Source organism: Cygnus atratus, chromosome 8, assembly GCF_013377495.2.
Source record: "Cygnus atratus isolate AKBS03 ecotype Queensland, Australia chromosome 8, CAtr_DNAZoo_HiC_assembly, whole genome shotgun sequence".
In the NCBI taxonomy this organism is placed as follows: Eukaryota; Metazoa; Chordata; class Aves; order Anseriformes; family Anatidae; genus Cygnus; species Cygnus atratus.
This window is the reverse complement of record NC_066369.1, coordinates 27,566,250-27,585,381: the sequence shown is the minus strand read 5'-3', so window position 1 is coordinate 27,585,381 and position 19,132 is coordinate 27,566,250. Positions and strand designations below refer to the sequence as shown.

Below are 19,132 nucleotides of genomic sequence, written 5' to 3'. Positions count from 1 at the left end.
CCTTCTGTTAGACAACTTGTGCCTGGGGTTTGGGTCAAGACCATCGCTGAATGTAGACACAATAATTGTGTGCCGTACAAAAAATAATGTACTGTATCTTTCTCCCCCACCCCTTCTTTGTATTGGAAGGGCTCAGAGTCTCCTATGATGATTGGTGAGTCTAAAAGTGACCTTGATGATGTTGACCCGTAAAGGATACCAATGAACACAAGAGCAGATCAACTCAAACATTTAATGCCTGGTACCTATTGAAACTGGAGTCCCATTGCTTAAGCCATTAGAAAAGTCTGGAAGAGAAATGGCTTTACAGGATCGGTGGCAACGCTGGAGGAGGAGGCTGTTTCCCTGAAAGCTAAAAGCATTTTTAGCCACGAAGGCTTCAGATTGATAAACGCTCTAGAAAACTGCATCTTCATCTGCAGTAGCTTATGACAGTCCAGACACCGAAAACAGTTTGTCAAGAAGATTTTATCAAATACACAAACGCTAGTGGTTGAATTTTTATGTGAACATTAAATGAGTGAATGTAAAACTGTTGCTTTTCTGTGATGCTGCAAAAAAAAAATCTTTTGGTTTTTATACAGAGGAAAACCAGACTGCCCTTATGTATGGAGGGCAAATTTTTAATCTTTCTGATAATGTTGAATAGGAATATTCAAATTTCTGTAAAGATGTGTGATGACTTACATTTCATTGTAAAATATTAGTTAAAGAATCGGTTTACATAAGGACTTCTGTATTTAATATGTCTCCTTGCTCATTTATAAAGCTCTTTATTAGAAGGATCAGTAAGATTGCTCTGCGAGGAGAGTGACTCCTTACAGAAAGGTTTGGTCAATGAGCTCTGGAATGGGTTGTCTCTTTGGTACCTTTCCTAAAACCACAGACAAATGGGAAGGGCAATAACAGAAAAGCTTTGTTCTCTAGGTATGCAAGTGTTTATTAAAGGATATTGGTGGATTTAACAAAAAAAAGTTAATGAGTAGTTTTAAAAGAAAAGCACTTTAAAATGGAATTCTGTTGCAGTTTTACTCATTACATTTTTTACCTTTTGGAGACACATTGAATCAAATGTAGTCTCAATCATGTGATCTGCAATCACTTGCTTATGCTTTGAAATTACTGAGAAAGTTGGTATTGGTTGTATATGATAATTCCTTGCGTGAGGTGGGGACACTGTTGTGCAGATTTTATAGCAATTTTAACACGGGGAAAGAATGATTTGGCTTTGTTTGTATTTTCACTTGACCAGGCAACATTTAAAATATCACGGCTCTTTTGATTTGCTCGTAAACAACTGGAAACCAGTTGGGATAACTTGAGCACAGCTTTGTTTTCCATGTCAAATTTAGTTCAGTGACTTCTGGTTCTGGATGCTAGCTTCTTTTGTGCCAACTAACTTCATATTTTGTACATTTTACGTTTGTCACATTTTCTGCACTGCTTTTTGCCTTTATTTATAGATTCTGCCTTACTTTAAAAATTATGTAAACAAACATGCACAGAAATGGGGGGCATCTTAAGGAGTGCCTGGGTACCTCCAGAATAGACAAATTTGCCAAGTTAAAGGCACAACCAGCCAAAAAGTGCCTTTTTTCTTTCTACATGCTGCTGCTGAACCAAGAGGCAGCAGCCAGCTTTTCACTGTTGTGCACTAATATTGAAATTAACCAGTCATTTCACTGTTGGAAGTAAACATCTGATATGATTTCAGCTGTACAGCTTTATAACTTATTGCGGGTTAAGAGAACTGTTGTCATAAATTGCAAAGAAGCAAGGGTGGCATTGTAGTGAATCTCTCGCTTTCTTTTCCAAACAATGTCTTCATAGACACATGGCAGAGTTAGCATTTTATAAATGTTTCTGATAATGTGCTGGGACATTTTAAATGTGATGTTTTAAATTAATTTTGAATGAATCATTTCTTACAGATACCCCTTCTTCCTTCCCCCACCCCTAATACTTTGTAATGGGTCATAAAACATCACGAGTAGTCAGTACACAGCGGTGATGGTGATGGAAGAAGCTGGTACCGTTCCTATGGGTTGGCACCACTTGTCACTTCAGGTTCCTGTTATTTCCTATGGAAACGACATCCTCGATTACTGCAGGCCCAGAGAAGCATTGCTAGGAGAACAACATCAGGATGGCTCATCACCACTGTATACTTGAAACCAATACAAACTTTTTCATGGTTCTGCTCATGCTTGTACAAAGTCGATGGTTATAATTTGCAATAAGATGATACTTGGTCAATTCTTTTGGTTTCCAGCTGCTGTCATTTGAACCTGCTGAAGATTATTTTTTGGAAAATAGAGTTCAACGAAACTAGTTTTTGTGTAAATTGTGATGCATTTCTATGTTGTAATTTTTACTGCCAATCTTTTTGGATGAAAATGTTTTTATACAGCTTACACAATGTTCAGTGAGGAGCAGCCGCAGCCTGCCTGTGAGCAGTCGGGGAGATACTGTCTGATTAATACATAGACATTTGGCACTGGAAAAATTAGGCAGTCTTGATGAACAGTCTTGGGATTCCTGGTCAATGGAATAAAGTTATTCCTTTCACAGAAAACTAGTGTAATCTTTAGACCGCACGTACACTACACCACTGTCTTGTTGATCCTCTTATCTCGGAACTTCTGAAGCTGCTCCTCCTGATAAGGAGCTCTGAGGGGTTACCCTGCTTACTGTTTCGGCGCCTGCCCAGAGGAAAGCAAAACAGCTGCGTGGTCTCCAGTGCTGCGCTGCTGCACACCCTTATGCTACGGCATGTTCTGATGCGCCGTCAGATTTGTACCATGTGTGATTTCTTCTCCTGACATTCTTAGCAGAAAGATTTACCCTGGCTGCGCTTGCAGTCAGGGATTATACTGGCTTTTGTGTGTCAGATAGCAAGATTAGCAGGAGAGCTGGGCTCGCACTAGTACTACCTTGTCTGTTGGCAGAGCTGCTGTGCTGGTATCCCTTGGTCACCTTTCTCCCTCCCTTTGTGAGCAGAACTAGAGGCTGCAGCCCCAGCTGTGCCCTCCTGGCAGCTTTGTCCTCCAGTCTAAGCACAAGGGCTTGCATTTGAAGCATCACCCAGCTTGTAATCTTCCCTGGCAGTGCCTGTCCTGGGAGCAGGGGCTGGGGCTTGCAAGCAACATGTGCTCCTGCTCCTGCTGGCAGGACTGCCCACAGCTTGCTGGGGATTGATGTTGCTTTCTCGTGCATGACAGGAGATGGAGAAAAGTGCTGGTATGTTTTAACAGAGAGCTCTGTCCTGGAGCAGAAGGTGGCCTTTGCATGCTACCAGCTGCTAACCACAGCACGGGCTGTTATGGGGGCTGAGGAAGGGGCACTGGGAGGCACAGCCCGCACAAGGTCCTCCAACCCCAGTACATGAATGTTTTGTGCTGGTCATGAGAGGTAGGCCAGGACCTGAGAGCTGTCGCTGGGAGAGCATCAGGACAGCAGGCAGCACAAATTTTGGGGGTAAGTCATGGCCACAGGCTATGGCCTAGCACCTTCCTTTGTGGTCCATTGCTTTCCCCTCCATAAAAAGCATTTTCAGGCCTCTGGCCTTGTGTGGGCAGTGAAGGGGAAAGGCTGCCTGGTTATCCCACCGCAGGAGCTCAGGATCCTTCAGCTTTACTTTGCTTTTTTAATGCTTGATCTCCAGAACAAATAAGAACAATCTTTCTGCTTATCCACACACGGGGTCACACGGGGTCCTAAGCAAGAGCTAGTCTTGTTCAATATTGCTTCTCTTCACTGGGTTTACGTGAGCAGACTTGACCTGAGCCGTGAAAGCTGCATCTGGCGTACAGCTGTGTGAGCATCCTCACCCCTGTGGGGAGCAGGACCTGCCCTCCTGGGGAAGCCAGCAGTGGTGAAGAAGCTGTGTGTGTTTTTAAGTAGCTCGTACCTCTCATCCGAGCAGTGTTGGCTCTGTCAGAGCTCCTCTTAGGCTAACAGCCCTCTCATTTTGTCCCCCTGCGTGAAAGTGAGGTTAAAGCTGATAAAATTACGGGTTGTAATTATATACACGTGTTATGTAATTGCATGTTTACATGAGGTATCTTTGCCATCTTCAGGTAAAGAGTTAGAAGGTGTTCAAGCCTTTCAAAGTGGTGCTTCCTGCCGGGCCTCTGCCTGCTATGGCCAATTAAAGCTGGAGTAACGGCTCCTCTCTGTAAGGGACCTCTTAACGGGGGAAAACACACCCAAAGCTTGACAGGTTAACCTCAGGCTTGTGCTGGCGAGCTCTATTTTTTCATCTTTCCTCAGGTAACACCACACAAATTAGGTATTGAGGTAACAGGAGGCTGCTAATCACCCCAAACAGCGTGACGCTGCTTTGGTGGCTCCTGGCACTTCTGCCCACTGCTGTCCCTTTCCAAGCAGCTACCCTTCACCTTCCCACCGGGGCTTCAGGCCTCACCCAGGGAGGCCCAGTGTTTATACCGGCAGCAGAAAGAAAGCTCAAGGACACATTCCCCGAAGCTGGGCGACACTTTATTTCCATAACTGGAGCCTCTTGTTCCACCCCTGTTTTGAAAACAAACTTGTGCAGTTCCTGCATCTGCACAGGGCAACACCAACCGGCCCCTGGTTGCTGCAGCTCGGGCTAGCCAGGGGCAAGGCGAGAGTGCCCGCGCTGTCTGCACTGGCCTCGGAGGATGCTGGCCATCCTTTAGTGGATGTCCGGGGATGATCAAGCCCCAGATGCTGTCTCACTAACAAAGCAGAGCTTGTCTGGGGGAGCAATGCAGGTGTCCAGGCACCCATGTCCCACGGGATGGGTGCCAGCTCCCCCGTCCAGGTGAGCAGCCCCGTGTCCCGCTGCCCCGTGGGGATGTACGTGAAGGCAGACCATGGACTGTATCTACTAAGCACTGGTCTCTGAGTTTTATTTTTAGAAGACACTTTATAAATGTTTATTTATAAAACTCTGAATAAATATATAAGGTACAAAGGTAAAAACTGAAGTACTGTGAAGGATTTTCTTCTTTCATTTTTCTTTAAAAAAAAAAAATTTGCAGCCAGTTCTGTATGACTTAGGAAGCCCTGAAAGGGAAACCACTAAAGCAACACATAGCACCAGCAGGTCATCAACTCTGACTTCAACATCAACAAAAAGCCACACTAACAAAGCAGTAGCTGATTCTGTAGCAATGCAGATTAAAATCTAATTAAACAGACTTTTTAAACTAGAACCCTTACACTTGGCTAAAAAGTAAAGAGGTCTCCCAAATACCTGAGTACACAATTTTAAAACCACCCTAAATGGCTGGATGATGATTCACAGGGTGCAAAGCTGTGTTAGCTGAAGCCTAAGGAGCAACCAGCCAGGAGAGAAAGGAGCAATCCTCACTTTTTTATATATATATATAAAGGTGGGGATTTTGTCATACGCTGTGTGACAACACAAATAGCCTCAAGACAGCTTATACAGTCGGTATAGGTATAGGAATGTGTAGAAATGCGGCAGGGAAAGGGCGGCAGGGCTTTGGATGCATGGTGGCTGCTTGGAGAGCTGCCCCATGGCTTGTACCGGGAGGCTTGGCTGGGCCTCCACCGCCACACAGTTGTGCTCCTGTGGTGTTTCCTTCCTCCATGCCCTGCACTAGCAGGAGCCCGTCCTGTCACCAAACAAGTGACAGGCTGGCACCCGTGAGCAGCCACGTCTCGCAGCATGGCACAGCCGCCCTGGTGGCAGCTCGGCCTGTCCCTACTGCCGGCTCCGGCAGCAAATGGCGACGGCCGCGGCTGCCCAGCTGCCGGCGGCACTCACTGCCACGCAGGTGTCGTCCACAGCGTAGGACCCCAAGGTGCCGGGGCCCTGGGAGTAGGCGTTGCAGCCCGTCAGCGTCCAGCCGTCGTCACAGGACACCGTCACCTAGCCGGGGAAGGATGTCACCCTCCACGGGTCACCAAAGTGGGGGTGTCTGCCCGTCCCCAATGGTCTCTGGGGCTCGGGGTGAGGTGGCCGGCGTGACGCCCTCCCTACCTTCTCGGCAGAGCCCTGAGGCGTGTGCTCCTTCACCCGGCACTCCAGCACGGCAGCAGGGCAGCAGGACGCGTGTGCCATCACCTCCGTTCCCCCGGCACAGCGGCCAGGCCCAGTCCCTGGCCCCGGCACGGGTCTGCTGCCATCACCCAGGGTGGCAGAGGGGGAGTGGAAGCTGCAGCCTGCCAAGGGCAGAGGGGATGTCAGAGGGGATGTCCCTGCTGAGACCCATGCCCACAGCCCCAAGGGTCTGTGAGCCGTGTTTTCAGGCCTTACCAGTCAACACGTGGTCCTGCGGGGAGCAGCCAGCCCCCTCGGCCGCCTGCGAGCTGGCGTTGATCCGGCACTCAGCCTTGGGCCACGTGCAGCACCTGGCGATGGCATAGACGCCTTGGCCCCAGAAAGCATTGTGGGCCACGCACTGCTTCCTCCCCTCCTTGTCCTGCGGCCGAGAGAGCACATAGCATCACCGGGGTGCCCCCCACGGGCAGCGTTTTTGGGGTGCCACGCACCACACCTCACCTCCATATGCTCGCCAAGCCGCCGGCCACTGTGGGAGAAGCTGGAGCAGCTGAGCATCTCCTCGTCACCGGCACAGCGAGCCACGGCCGTGGCGTGCCGGGTGAGCCCCGAGCGTGCCGACCACACTGAGCGGCAGTACAGCTGCTCATCTGCAACAGGGCAGGCGGTGTCAGCCCTTAGTGGCACCTGGAGCCATGCTCAGGCCCTGGGACACCTCGGGGTCTTTACCTGCACCCAGCCGGCTGGGGAGCCCCGCCACGCTGTTGGGTGTCTGGAGCCGCTGCTCCTCGGGGAACCACGCCGCGTTGATGGCGTTCTTGGTGGCGAAGTGCAGGAGGCGCTGCCGGAGCTCGGCGAGGCTCAGGCTGGGCTCGGCGCTGAGCAGCATGGCTGCGATGCCTGCAGGGAGCCGAGGGGCCGCGGTGAGAACCGGGGGGACATGCAGTGTGACTGCAGAGAGATGCTGGCATGCCGGGGTGGTAGGAGCGTGGGCATCAGCACGGCGCTGCTGACCAACAGGGGTCAGGGCTGGGGCCCCCAGGGACTTGATGGGCGCCCAGCTGGGACCCAGAGAGGGGACTACAGGACCACAGGAGGTGATATGCGAGAAGAACTTGCTGCAGCCCACCATCTGCACATATGGGGCATCAGAGGTCCATGTGGGCCCCAGCACCCAAACGAGCCAAATATGCCAAAACCTTGGCTGGCAAATAAATGCCCCCAACCCAACTGGCCCACCCCCCCAGCGCCCCACTCGCCTGCCACATGTGCGGCCGCCTGCGACGTGCCGCTCTGCGCCGTGAAGCACGTGCTGCAGTCGCTGGAGGCACTGATGATGTCGTCCCCTGGGGCGAACAGGTCCACGCAGCGGCCGAAGTTGGTGCCCAGGGTGCCGATGGAGGCGGGCTGGTCCTCGCTGTTGGTCGCCCCGACCGCGATGACCTGCCGGAGGGGGTGACAGAGGGGGATGCAGGCTGGCAGCACATCCCCACGTGTCCCCACGCCTCGGGGAACCCACCCAGCCCCTACCTCTGGCTCAGACGCTGGCGAGTAAAGGCAGGCATCATCCTTGTAGTTACCGGCGGCCGCAACCATCACCACCCCCATCTGCACCAGCCGGCGGCAGCCGGCGTTCAGCGCGCGGCTGTAGGCACCGGCGAAGGGCAGCAGCACCACCAGCGGCGCGTAGGGCTGAGCCTCCAGCGTCGTCTTGATGAACTCCAGGCCTGGGGGACGGGATGAGGGATGGAACAATGACAGGACAGGCCTTCAGGTAGCGCTGTCCTGTCCCATCCGGGGCACTCACCGATGAGGGTCCCGCTGACGGTGCCCTTCCCCTGGCAGTTCAGCACGCGCAGGCTGCGGATGTTGGCACCTGTGGCCACGCCGGCGTCGCGCCCGCTCAGCACCCCAGCCGTGTGGGTCCCATGGCTGTCACACTTGCTGGCCTGGTGCAGGCAAGGTTTTTACGCTCCAACCCATAGCCTCAGAGCGGGTTTGTAACACCCCAGTGCCCTCCCCAGCCCTCCCCTTGTGCTTTGCTTTTTCCCCATGGCAATGACAGCTTGACACTGCAGTGCCCCAGCCCAGTGGGTGCCCGGGGACCTCACAAGGCTGCAGCACGCAGCACCCGCAGGCTCACCTGCCTGTGGAAGCGGGTGCCATCTTCCTCGGGGACGTTCTCAAAGTCGGTCACAAGCACCCTGCCCTCGATCTCCCGGTGGGTGCTCTGCACGCTGGTGTCCAGCAGGTAAATCTCCACCTGGTCACCTTTATCTGCCACGGATGGGGTCGGGGGAAAAGGCAACAACCAGCACGGTCAGCCCGGGCCTTCTGGGATGCTCCCAAAATCGGGATGGGAGCAGACAGCTCAGAATCCTTCCCCAGAGCCCCACGGCCCTGCCCGTGCCCCAACACTTACTGGGAGGGCTGTAGGCACCCGAGCTGGGCTGCGGTGGCACGATCCTGCCCAGGTTCCAGGGGATGCTCTGCGCAAAGACGTACGCGTCCTCCTCCACGTACTCCACGTGTGGAAGCTTCAGGGCCTGCAGGGAGGCACAGGACCCTCCCTCACCACCCAGCTTACGCCTTGAAGGCTTCATGAAGGTGGCAAAAGCCCGGGCAAAGCCGGGTCCTTTCAGAAAAGCTCCAGGGCTGGGGGTGGAGGTGGGTGCCCATCACCCCAGCACCCACACACCCAGCAGATGGGTGCTGCTGCGTACCATGTCCAGGACGTCGCTGCTCATCTTCACCAGGAAGGCGGGCAGGAGGTGGAAGACATGCAGCAGCTCGGTGAGGTAGCCGTGCCGTGCCGCCCGGGCCTGCAGCCTCCGCGCCGTGCCCCGCACCTCGGCCTCGCCGCTGCCCTCCCGCAGCACCACCACGTAGCGCCCGGGTAGCCTCCACGATGCCTGCGGGGACACGAGCACTCGGCGTCGGGAGGGTGAAGGGGACAGAGGACGCACACGACCACCACCCCGACCACCCCGCTCCTCACCTTGGCAGCACGATGGAAGGCAGCGTGCCCCGACGGGGCAGCCCCGACGGCCGCCACCACCTCATCGGCGGCCCCGAGGGCCAGCACCAGCTCCTCCGCCAGCTCCTCCACCGCCACCGCCTTCGCCGCCAGCAGCAGCAGCACCAGCGGCAGCACCAGCACCATGGCCTCGACGGCCCCGATGGCTCCGACCCAGCCGGGAACCTCAGCACTGGGCAGCCCGAAGCCCCTCGGAGCCGGTGCCTCCCGCTGGGTGCGCGGTCGCTGCCGGTGCGACGGGGCGGGCGCGGTGAGGATCACGCCACCGCCAGCCCCATCGGGCCACCGGGGCGAGTTAACCAGTAACGGGGCCACAGCCCGCGGAGGGCAGCGACACGGCGGCGCTGGGGAGAGGCGCTGAGCCGGTAAATCCGTCAGGCTCAGCCCTTTTTAGCAGAGAAATCCCATCCCCCCCCCCCCCCCCCCCCCCCCCCCCAGATCCCCCCGCTGCAGCAAGCCGAGCGCTGAGGCTGGAGGGCTGTGCGGGGAAGGGGCTGGCAGCTTTTATGTGCCTCTCGCTGGCGGAGGTCGGAGGTGGATTTCTGAGAAAGCTGCTAATCCTGTTTAGGCATTTTTTATAGAGCTGTCACAGCAGCACGCATATATATATATATATATATTTATGTGTGTATGTAATATATAAGTGTGTGATATATGTAATGTATATGCATGTGTGTAATATTGATATATGTGTGTGTGCAGTGTGTGTCCTTCAGCACAGCCCTTCCCCACCTCTGCGTCATCAGTTTCTGAAAGATGGGTTTTTGTTTAAAAAAAAATAAATCACTTAGAAAAAGCCAAAAAAAAAAAAAAAAAAGTTGCAGGGGTCTGATCTTGGTTCCCAGGATGCAAAAAGCAGCCCGGAGCCCCTCTCCCCGTGGACAGGCTCGGAGGAGCTGCAGGAATCCCGTGCACCAGCCGGGAATCGAACCCGGGTCGCAAGAATGGGAATCTTGCATGATACCACTACACCACTGGTGCTGTGTGGTGTAGGACTGAGCCTGCCACAAGGTGCACAGCCACAGCACCAGGGGATAAAAAGGTCTGTGTCATAGGGGAAAGACGTCTGTGCTGCGACGGACTGGGTTAACTGCGTGCAGTGCAGTCCGCGTGCAGGCAGGGGATGCGTATGGGGAAACTGAGGCATGTGCCATGCGGCCACAGTCGGTGCGGGGCTCAGGGAGCAAACCCCGCTGAGCAGTGCTGCCACCAAGCTGGGGTGTCCCCGTCCCCTCTGTGCCCTCTGTGCCCTCCCCACGTCCCCACCATGCCGGGCTCCCCAGCCGCAACCGTGCAGGTCCCGGAGCTCATAATGCTATGCAGGAATGTCCCGCGTCTCGCAATGTTTAACCGCAGCCAGGCTCTGAGGGTGCAGCCTTCGGCTCCAGCCACCCACAGTGTTCCCTCGCGGGGTTCTTTGCTGGTGGGTGCAGGGACCCAGATCCGCCCCCCCCCCGCTTTGGGGCAGGGGCTTTCAAAGGTGAAGTTTTCAAAGGTGAAGGCGGTGGTGAGCCCTGCGACATGAGATGGGGAAGAGCCCTAAACTGAATGTGAGCCACCCCACAGAGCCAGGAGGGACGGGCAGGAGCGGATCATGTATAAACACCTGGGCAACAAACACGTCCTCTTGGAGGGCTGCTCACACTCCTGCTGGCAATATTTAGCAAACAGCAGCTTCTCCACTCCCACCCCACACATGCCTGCCCTTTTTCACCTTGCTGCTGCCTGGCGTCAGAGTGGCAAAGGGCAGCAACACACCAGGGTGGGGTTTGGGGTCTGCCAGCCCTCCTGCTGGCCCCGTGCAGGAGGGACGGGGATGCCCCATTGCCCTCCTCTGGCTCCCACACGACCAGGAGAGCATTTCCAGGGCACAAACAGGAACGCTGCCGGCTGTCGGAGTCTCAGAATCTGGCTTTAATTTTGGGGGGAGGGTTTGGTAAGTGGGGAAAAGGCTCTGCTGACATCCCTGCCTCGCAAAGCCCACCTGGGGTGAATGCGCCGCTGCCCACCTAACCGCTGCGCCTGCTTCAAGCAGCGAAGCCAGGTTCCTTTCCCCTTCCTAAGCATGTTCCTCAGCCCAGATCCTGCCCAGGCTGGCATTCACACCTCCCCGCGCCCACCCCGCAGCCCCCCCCGAGCAGCTGGGTGGGTGCTGGGGCTCCCCCACACCACTGGAGCTGCATTTTTGGGGTCAGCCCCAGCCCCTCTCCTCAGCGCTGCGTTCCCTCCACGCAATGGATCCATGCCAAGCGGCCGTCCCCCCCCACCAGGACATCAGTTCTCGGGCTCAAAAAGGCGATCGCCGTCCTCAGGCAGAGCGTCCGGCCCTTCCCTCAGCCCGTAGTAGAGGTCGTCCTCCTGCCCGGTGGATTTTCGGGGGGAGCCAGGGGTCCGGCCCCGCGGCACGGGGCTGCCGGGCACAGAGCCCTCCAGCGACGCTGTGTCCATGTCCTCCAGGAGGGACGCCAGCGGCGCAGTCCCCGGGGGTGGCCGGGGGGGGCTGTGGGGACAGAGCAGGCTGAAGGCTGGTGGGGGGGGGTTACGCTAATTTTTGGGTTCCCCCACCCCAGGCGGGCCCCACGGTGTTGGTCTCAGCATCACTCAGCCAGCCCCTTTTCCTCCTGATTTCACCGTGGTGAATAATTTGGCGTTGAGGTCCCCCCTCCCAGCACGTCTTCACCCCCCCACACTGGTTTTACTGGTGCGTGTGGGCACCGCGCATCCCACCCCAAGCCCGCCACCGTCACGTACCAGCTGCTGGTCTCCAGACAAGGTTGTGGCTCCTGGGGGGGATCCTGGCCGCCCCCCAGCTCCCGGTGCACCTCTGCTTTTGCTTGCACGGCCGGCTGGGAGCAGCTGCGGGGCCGGGGCTGCTCCAACGCCTGCCTCTGGACCTGCTCGTAGGAGGGCAGGCTCTTCTCGTAGGCACTGCTGTAGGGAGCCTGCGGGCTGGGGGTGAAGGAGGAGAGGGTGTAGGGCAGGATCCGGCCCCACGGAGCTGCGGCACGATGGGTCTGCCCCCAGTGCTGTGGCCAACACCCGGCTAGAGCATCCCCGGGGCGGGATGCCCGTGGGGATCCAGCTGGAAGCGTTGCACCAGTGGCCATGGGAAGGTCCTGCCCGGCATTAAGTGGGGGCCCTGCCCCCCCCTCACCACTTCCCCTGCTGGTTTTTTGGTTTGTGCCCCAAAACATGTGCTTGTCCCCTGTGTCGGTATGCTCAGCCCCTGCCTTTGCCACCGGTGGCAGGCAGACAGCCCTGAGCACAGCTGGAAACCCTCACCAAAAGCAACGCCGGGACGTACCAGAGCTTCCCCGGGCTGTCCCTCTGCGGCAGCAGAGTGGGTTTGTCAGCCAGGAACCACTCGGCCTCGGGGTGCACGGGGACGAACGTTACCTGGGGGGGGGAGAGAGACAGAGCCCGGGGGGCTGCGCGGGGCGCGGGGGCTCTGCGGGGATGGGGCCAGCAGCACCCTGGTGCCAGGGATCCCCGCTGGGGTCCTGGGAGCCCCCCAGCCCCTCACTGCAGCCCTGATGTAGAACAGCTCTGCACCTCCCAGAGCAGCAACAGCGCTTGGAAAAAAAGCCTTTTGTGCCAGGCCTGTGTCCCCGGGGAGGGACGCGTGGCTGCCCCGCCGTGCTGGCCGTGCCCTCTGCCAAGGAGACTCCGTAGGTCGGGGGGGGCAGCTTTTCCCAGGCTACCAAACCCCAATGCCCCCCACCCCAAGTGCTGGGGCTTCTGAAAAGCTTCCCCAAAGCACCCAGAGCCCCCTGAGCTTTTCCCCTCCCTGCGGCCAAGCTCAGCACCTAGCAGCCCGCAGCCTCCCCGGCCCTCGCGCCCTACCCTCGGGTAGCACTGGCACATGCTCCAGGTGATGCCCACGGCGACGAGCAGCACGCCCACGGCGCAGAAGGTGATGTAGATCTGGGGCTTCTCCACGCTCATGATGAACATGCCCGTCATCACCAGGAAGAAGCCCAGCATGATGAACCCGTAGCGAAACGTCTTCTCCTCGGCCATGGGCGGCGGTGGGGCGGGGGGCCGGGAAGCCCTTGTTCCCCCCGGCCGCGCTGAGCACGGCTCTGGGGCAGGGCGAGGAGTGGTTTCTTCCTCCTCCAGAGGCTGCCAGGGGCTGAGGAGCCGCCGCACTTGGGGCTGGTCCTGCCCAGGGCTGAGCCAGCCAGTTTTTAATGGGTTTGTGATGAATGCAAACACCGGCCCGCCGGTCACACTCCAGCGACGCTGCCCGGCACGTGCCCGGCTAACCTTCCCTGGGGCCATGGGGAGGGGACCCGGCGCTGCTGGCAGCGTGGGGGCTCAACCACCGTGAGCACTTGCACAGCCCAGGGTAAACAACGGGGCTGCTCAACGGGCTCAGCCCCTGCGGACTCAGCACTGGGGTGTCCTCAGCCTCAAAGGGCTGTATTACATTATATGTGTGTGTGTGTGTGCAGATATTGGTGCTGGGCACAGATGCAAAGCTGCTCGTTGAGGGCAGGGGGGCTGAGCAGCCCTGGATGTCTTTTTTTATAGGGCGCTGGCTGAAAGAGCAAATGCACACGGATGCCCTGAGCGCACGCACGAGCCACTGAGCATCTCTAAGCAGGATGAAGCGAGGCATGGGATGTCAATGCGCAGGGAAAGCGAGGTGGAAGAGACAGAGATATGGGTGGAAGGGCACTGAGAAGGCTGAGGGGGCTCGGAGCAGGGCAGCGTGGGCACGGGATGTGTGCTTCTTCCCCAGCAGCATCGCCCCACGGGGACGTGGCTGGCTGATGGGGACATGCAAAGCAAAACGAGGAGGGGAAAGAAGCAGAGGGGAGGCAGCAGGCACTGCACGCTCCACATCTCTCTGCCCCTGGTCTCCCTGGAACAGCCCAGACCTCGGGTCCTGGCCTGCCTTCGGTCCCAGCTGCTGGCTGCATTTTCTCCAGGCAGCCCCCTTGTTCTTTGCTGCAGTTTTTATTGCACAGCTCTTGCTTTGAGAGGGCAGCCCCCAGAGTGGATCGGTGCTGGTGGGTGCCCAAGCGACGCGTGGCACAGCGACTGGCACAGGCTTGGAGCCACCATCGCCCTTTGGTGTCACAAACACGCGCCGCCAAAAACCGATAAGAGCTCCCCAGGGGTTTTATTAAAAATACAAAGGCTTCCCAGCATGCCGCTACCCAAACGCATCACCCGCAGAACCCGCAGCCCCAGGCCGATCGCTCGGAAATCAGGACAGCCCCCGCGCCTCCACCCAGAGTCCGGCCCCGCGCCGCCGCCCTCTCAGACGCCGCGGCCGCTGATGTTCTCGTAGCTGGGTGGTGGCGTTGCCCGCGGCTCCCCGGGGCGCTGGGCCTCCAGCCAGGAGGGGCTGGGGCGGAACAGGGCGCTGTCGGAGGAGCTGCGGCGGCGGCCGCCCTGCCAGCGCTCGTCCTCCTGCAGGTAGTGGTACAGCGGCGGCGTCCGCTCCTCCTTCCTCGCCGCCGGCTGCACCAAGGCTGGGGCGCCGTGGGCAGGTCTGCAGGTCAGGGCTTCTTCGTAGGTGGGGATGGCGCTGGAGTCCCAGGAGCTGGGAGGGAAGGAGAAGACACCCGGCAGTGCATCCCGCCAACTGGAGCATCCCAGTGCCCACCAGCTGGAGCATCCCAGCTCCCCGTCACCTGGAGCATCCTCCTGCCCTGACAGACAAGCCCTGAGCATGGGGATGTGTGTGCTGGTGGTGGCACACGGGCAGGTTCTGCACGCTTGGAGACAAGCGGAGACCGTGCCAGGTGCTGCCTGGCACCAGGAGGGCAGGGAGCCACGCAGTGGGAGCCACGCAGGAGGAGCCATCGATGAGACCTTGCAACGAGGCAGTGTCACCCCGTTCCCACTGAGCTCTCACCCAAGAAGAGGAAAGGCAGCCAGGCAAGCTGCCACCTCTGGCACAAGGGCTATGACTACACGTGAGGCTGGCTGTGAGGCAGCGGAGGGGCTGGCTTTCAGCCCCCATTCCACACCCACGGGCAGAAGAGCATCCCCACCACCTGCCTAACCCCACCTGCAGCCCCAAAACCACCCCCAAAAAGCACAGAGGCTGCCGGGAGCCGGGCAGCACGTTGCCACGAGCGGCGGGGCGAGGGCCAGGCGTGCTGGTTCGGTGCAGTCCCACCCCACCCCGTGCCCTCCCGAGCCCTCCGCGCACCAGCCCCGCTGCTGCCGCTTCCAGCCGCTCTGTGCTGAGCAAACACGGCGTGTGTACAGGGAAAACCTCCGCTCAACCTTTGCCCTGCGCAGCACCGGCAGTTTGGAGGGGGCTGATTCTCCCCGTGCAGGATGCCAAGGCATTCACTGCAGTGTTTTCTGCTGGCTCCAGCTCTCACAGCACCAGCAGTGCCAGGGCGATGCCACCCCACCAGCACAGGAATCAAACTGGGAACAAACTGGTGCGAAGCCTGACGGAGCACCCAGAGCAGCTCCCCATCTCACCCCTGGGGTCAGATGGACACCAAAAGCCCCGGAGAAGCAGGAATGCTGCCTCCCGCCCCGACAGAACATTTGTGGCTTTATGTTTTTAGTTTCTTTTAGTCTTTTTTTTTTTTTCTGATTTATCCCACAGCCACGGGGGGACCCGCGGCACCCACCTGCAGTGCCACTTCTCCAGGGGCTCCGCGGTGAAGTACTGCAGGTCCCGGGGGAAGTGGTACTGGTAGCGCCGGGACACCACCCTGGCGTTGGCCTTGACGGACCAGAGCAGCCCGAAGAGGAGGAGGATGCCGCCGATGCCACAGCAGAAGAAGCTGACGGAGCGCAGCAGCGCGTTGGAGGAGCTGGGCACCGCCTGGGCCTCGCGGGGAGGCAGGAGGCGAGCCCCGGCCGAGGAGCCCACCTCGCCGTCACTCCACCAGGCGAAGCACAGCGTCCCCGTCACCAGCAGCACGGCCCCGGTGATGGTCACGCCGTAGCGCAGCGAGGCGGCTGCCATCCTTCGGGTTTCAGCAAGGCAGGGAGGGGAGAAGAGCGAGGCAGCGCATGAGACGCCGCGTCCTGCAACACAGGGAAGGGTTGGAGAGGGGCAAGGCGGTGCGTCCTCCTCAGCTGCTCACCACCGACCACCAGAAGGAGCTTTTCCACCGTCCCCGATGGGAAGCCCTCGTGCAGAGCGAAGACAGCCGCCCCCTTGGACCAAAAAACCTTCCCCATAAAAATGTTTTTAAGGAATGACCCAGCGCTCCCATCCCGGCAGACGAAAATCCCAGCCGGGGGAGCTCAGGAGGCAGCCCCAGGGACGTGCATAGCTCTTGTCTTTGGGTTTTCTTCCAGCCTTCCTCACAGACTCGGAAAAACGCCAGCTGGGTCTCTGATCAAAGCAAGGCTTACGAGAGGGGTTAGGGGAGGGACGTAAATTTCAGATGTCACCACTCCAGAATTATCAGCGCATGTTTTCTCATCTCAGGCTGGACACAAACCAGCCCTGCGGTGCCAGGAGGTACCCGGCATCGCTGCTCAAAAGCCCCCAGTCCCGGAGACCAGGGGCTGTGCTGCCTCCTGCATCCTCAGGGTCCTCAGGGAAGGTGGCCAAGGGACACCCCTGGAAGCCAAAGAGCCCTGGCAAACCAGGCGAGCTCACGGAGGTCTGGTCCCGAGGCACCACGTGAGCGGGGACCCCAAGGAGCTGTCCCGTGGGAGCCCCCAGGAGCTGCTCCCCTCTGCCGCCCAGCACGGGGCAGGGATGGGAGCAGGAATCAGTCCCCATCTGCGTTAAAAGCCAGGAATCTGCTGGACACGAGCTCAGCCCTCGCAGAGGGCACGACCTGCCGCTGACGTGGGTGCTTCTGCTATGCCAGGCAGCGGGGCCGAGGCCACAAAGCACTGAGAAAACGAAGCTCTGGCTGACCCCGTTTATCAGATGGGCTCGCTCCATGGAAAGCTGAATTACTTGGTAGTGAAAGAAACCCCGTCTGATCCGATCTACCTCTAATGAAGAAATCCAAGGAGAAGGGGGAGCTTGGAAATTCGCAGGACTGCACAGGACTGGGGGCACAAGGACGCTCCTGACCTGTGAGTGCCTTTGAGAACACTGCATTTTCCTGGAAATTTTTCACCCAATGTCATTTGGAAAAAAATAAGAATAAAAAGCCCCAGAACCCCCCCAGTGAAGCTCCTGATCCAACTGCGTGGAAATTACAGGTCCCTCCGAGCCAGAAGCCTGGACTGGAGCATCACCAAGTGCTGAAATGCTCCTGCAGTCAGCACCCTCCCCGTGCTTGGGGTCAGTGTGGGGAGCTTTGGGGAATGCTGCAGCTCCCCACCCGGGTGCGGGGAATTTTCTGGCCCCCGCACTGCACACATCTGGGAGCGAGGGGGAGGCAGAGGAAGGCGGAGGGAGAGCCTCTGGAAGATGGCAGAGTGACAGCTGGAGAATAAACCCTTCTCTCCTGACACAAGCAGCGCAGCACGGGGAGCAGCGCTGAGAGCTCCCCCAGCCCACCCGGCACGTGCTCCCGCAGTGCCCGTGCAGGGGTGGCTCCTCCGTGCTGCCATCGCCAATGTCCCCTTGCCAAAACCCTTCCTGGCCCCTGTGGGGCTGGCACGGCTCTCCCGGGCATCTTCCAAAGCCCTTCGAAGGCGTGAGGTTTTTTCTTCTGCAGGAAGAGGCCAGAGGAGCGTGGGTGGGTGCGAGGGGTGCGCCGGGGCAGGAGGCAGCACCCGGCACATCGGGTCTCCTGCTGCACATCTCCTGCCCAGGCTTCCAGGGGGGGCTGCCCCTCCGAAAACAGCGAGTGTCTCCTTCCAAGCCCACATCCCCACCTGCCAAGCTGCGTTTTGCTCTGCCCCATCTCCTTGACCCGCTCCGCAGCAGGCTTTCCTGGGAAAAAAAGGTCTGCACATTTAGCTTCCAGGCAGATAGGAAGGTTAATAGTTTGCATAGTTCCAGGGAGATGCTGAGAATAGCAGCCCCCATATAAAGTTATGCAGACGGTGATTCATAGGGGCTACTAAGCATTACTCAGAAAAACACTCTTCTCCGGAGACACAAGAAATGAGAAGAGTTTTGAATCTCTCCCAGCGCCCGCAGGCAGAAATCCACCTCCACGGCGCTCCCAGCCACCTTTACACCTGCAGACCTGCAGCCACACGCGGACGTGCCAGGAGGAACACCACGGAGACACACCGAGGCACGGGCGTGTAATTAAGACTTCTTTCTGCCTCTCTCGGACTTTGCTGTGCTGCCGCTGGCATTAGTTAGGGGTTGGAATGCCCCAAAACGTTGTGCTAAATAAGTTTTTAAGAGCATCTGCACGGCCCTGATGTTATCCCACAGGCAGTGCAGGTGGGATGGGGTGGGGATGGGGATGGGGATGGGGATGGGGATGGGATGGGGATGGGGATGGGGCTGAGGATGAGGATGGGATGGGGATGGGATGGGATGGGGATGGGATGGGGATGGGATGGGGATGGGGATGGGATGGGTTGGGGATGGGGATGGGATGGGTTGGGGATGGGGATGGGATGGGTTGGGATGGGATGGGGATGGGGATGGGGATGGGGATGGGGATGGGGATGGGGATGGGACGGGACGGGATGGGACGGGACGGGACGGGACGCCCTGTCCCTACCCGCAGCCCCCCGGAGCACCGCACGCCTCCATCTCCCGGCTTCCCGAGGCCACCCCGCCCCGCAGCACGGGGACTGCGGGCACCCCGCTGCCGCCCCCCGCCTGCCCCCCCGGTCCCCCCGTACTCACCCCGCCGCCGCCAGCCCCGCTCCGGCCGCCCGGCGGCTCCCGCGGAGCACGGCCCCAGGGCGGGCGGGGCGGCGGCCGGGCGGGGCGGGGGGCGGCGGGCGGGGCGCTGCCGGGACCCCCCCGGGGCTGCTCCGCTGCCGGGTTAGGAGAGGAGGAACGCGTGGGAAAGAAAGGGAAAGAGGGAAAGGGAAAGGAAAAAGGGGAAAAGGAAGGGAAAAGGGGAAAAAAAGGAAAGAAAAAGGAAAGAAGGAAAAAAGGAAAGGCACCCCCCCCCGAAAAAGTAAAAACAAATAAAAATAAATAAAAGGAAAGAAAAGAAAAAGAGGAAAAGGGAAAGGAAAAGCAAAAAAGAGGGAAAAAGTAGAAG

The 19,132-nt window shown here is 58.3% G+C and overlaps 4 protein-coding genes and 1 non-coding gene across 5 annotated transcripts in view; 1 reads left to right on the top strand and 4 right to left on the bottom strand.

Moving 5' to 3' along the window:
- The window catches only part of USP24 (ubiquitin specific peptidase 24), a 61,110-nt gene extending 58,538 nt beyond the window's left edge, over nucleotides 1-2,572 (top strand). The window contains exon 67 of the mRNA XM_035537638.2: nucleotides 130-2,572. Within this exon, the coding sequence (XP_035393531.1) occupies nucleotides 130-192 (63 nt within the window). The 3' untranslated portion in view covers nucleotides 193-2,572. The remainder of the gene's footprint in view (nucleotides 1-129) is intronic.
- A 1,894-nt stretch (nucleotides 2,573-4,466) lies between these two features.
- Nucleotides 4,467-9,294, bottom strand: PCSK9 (proprotein convertase subtilisin/kexin type 9). Its single transcript, XM_035537640.1, has 12 exons — nucleotides 9,015-9,294; nucleotides 8,740-8,928; nucleotides 8,439-8,562; nucleotides 8,160-8,293; nucleotides 7,824-7,965; nucleotides 7,547-7,743; nucleotides 7,276-7,459; nucleotides 6,746-6,916; nucleotides 6,518-6,666; nucleotides 6,272-6,437; nucleotides 5,996-6,177; nucleotides 4,467-5,884 (listed from the first exon to the last, which is right to left on the bottom strand). Exons 1-12 carry the CDS (start codon nucleotides 9,177-9,179, stop codon nucleotides 5,717-5,719), a joined length of 1,971 nt encoding a protein of 656 aa, XP_035393533.1. The 5' UTR covers nucleotides 9,180-9,294; the 3' UTR covers nucleotides 4,467-5,716.
- A 669-nt stretch (nucleotides 9,295-9,963) lies between these two features.
- On the bottom strand, nucleotides 9,964-10,034 carry TRNAG-CCC (transfer RNA glycine (anticodon CCC)). Its single transcript has one exon. It is a non-coding gene; the product is annotated as a tRNA-Gly (tRNA).
- Nucleotides 10,035-11,327: 1,293 nt separating this feature from the next.
- BSND (barttin CLCNK type accessory subunit beta) lies at nucleotides 11,328-13,073 on the bottom strand. Its single transcript, XM_050712356.1, has 4 exons — nucleotides 12,897-13,073; nucleotides 12,358-12,449; nucleotides 11,805-12,002; nucleotides 11,328-11,553 (listed from the first exon to the last, which is right to left on the bottom strand). The coding sequence occupies exons 1-4, from the start codon at nucleotides 13,071-13,073 to the stop codon at nucleotides 11,328-11,330; spliced, it is 693 nt and encodes a 230-aa protein (XP_050568313.1).
- A 1,089-nt stretch (nucleotides 13,074-14,162) lies between these two features.
- TMEM61 (transmembrane protein 61) lies at nucleotides 14,163-18,844 on the bottom strand (the record flags this gene model as incomplete). The annotated part of the gene is made up of 3 exons (XM_035537768.2): nucleotides 14,163-14,607; nucleotides 15,662-16,064; nucleotides 18,766-18,844. Coding segments are annotated over 3 exons (768 nt in total), but the record flags the coding sequence as incomplete, so codon positions are not given.
- Between the last annotated feature and the right edge of the window lie 288 nt (nucleotides 18,845-19,132).

Coding starts and splice junctions, on each gene's coding strand:
- PCSK9 (XM_035537640.1), bottom strand. CDS start 9,179: ATGGTGCTGGTGCTGCCGCTGGTGCTGCTGCTGCTGGCGGCGAAGGCG. Junction 7,460..7,546: donor CGCCAGCGTCTGAGCCAGAG/GTAGGGGCTGGG, acceptor CCCCTCCGGCAG/GTCATCGCGGTCGGGGCGAC. Junction 5,885..5,995: donor CTCAGGGCTCTGCCGAGAAG/GTAGGGAGGGCG, acceptor TTCCCCGGCTAG/GTGACGGTGTCCTGTGACGA.
- BSND (XM_050712356.1), bottom strand. CDS start 13,073: ATGGCCGAGGAGAAGACGTTTCGCTACGGGTTCATCATGCTGGGCTTC. Junction 12,450..12,896: donor TGTGCCAGTGCTACCCGAGG/GTAGGGCGCGAG, acceptor TCCCCCCCCCAG/GTAACGTTCGTCCCCGTGCA. Junction 12,003..12,357: donor GACAGCCCGGGGAAGCTCTG/GTACGTCCCGGC, acceptor CTTCACCCCCAG/CCCGCAGGCTCCCTACAGCA.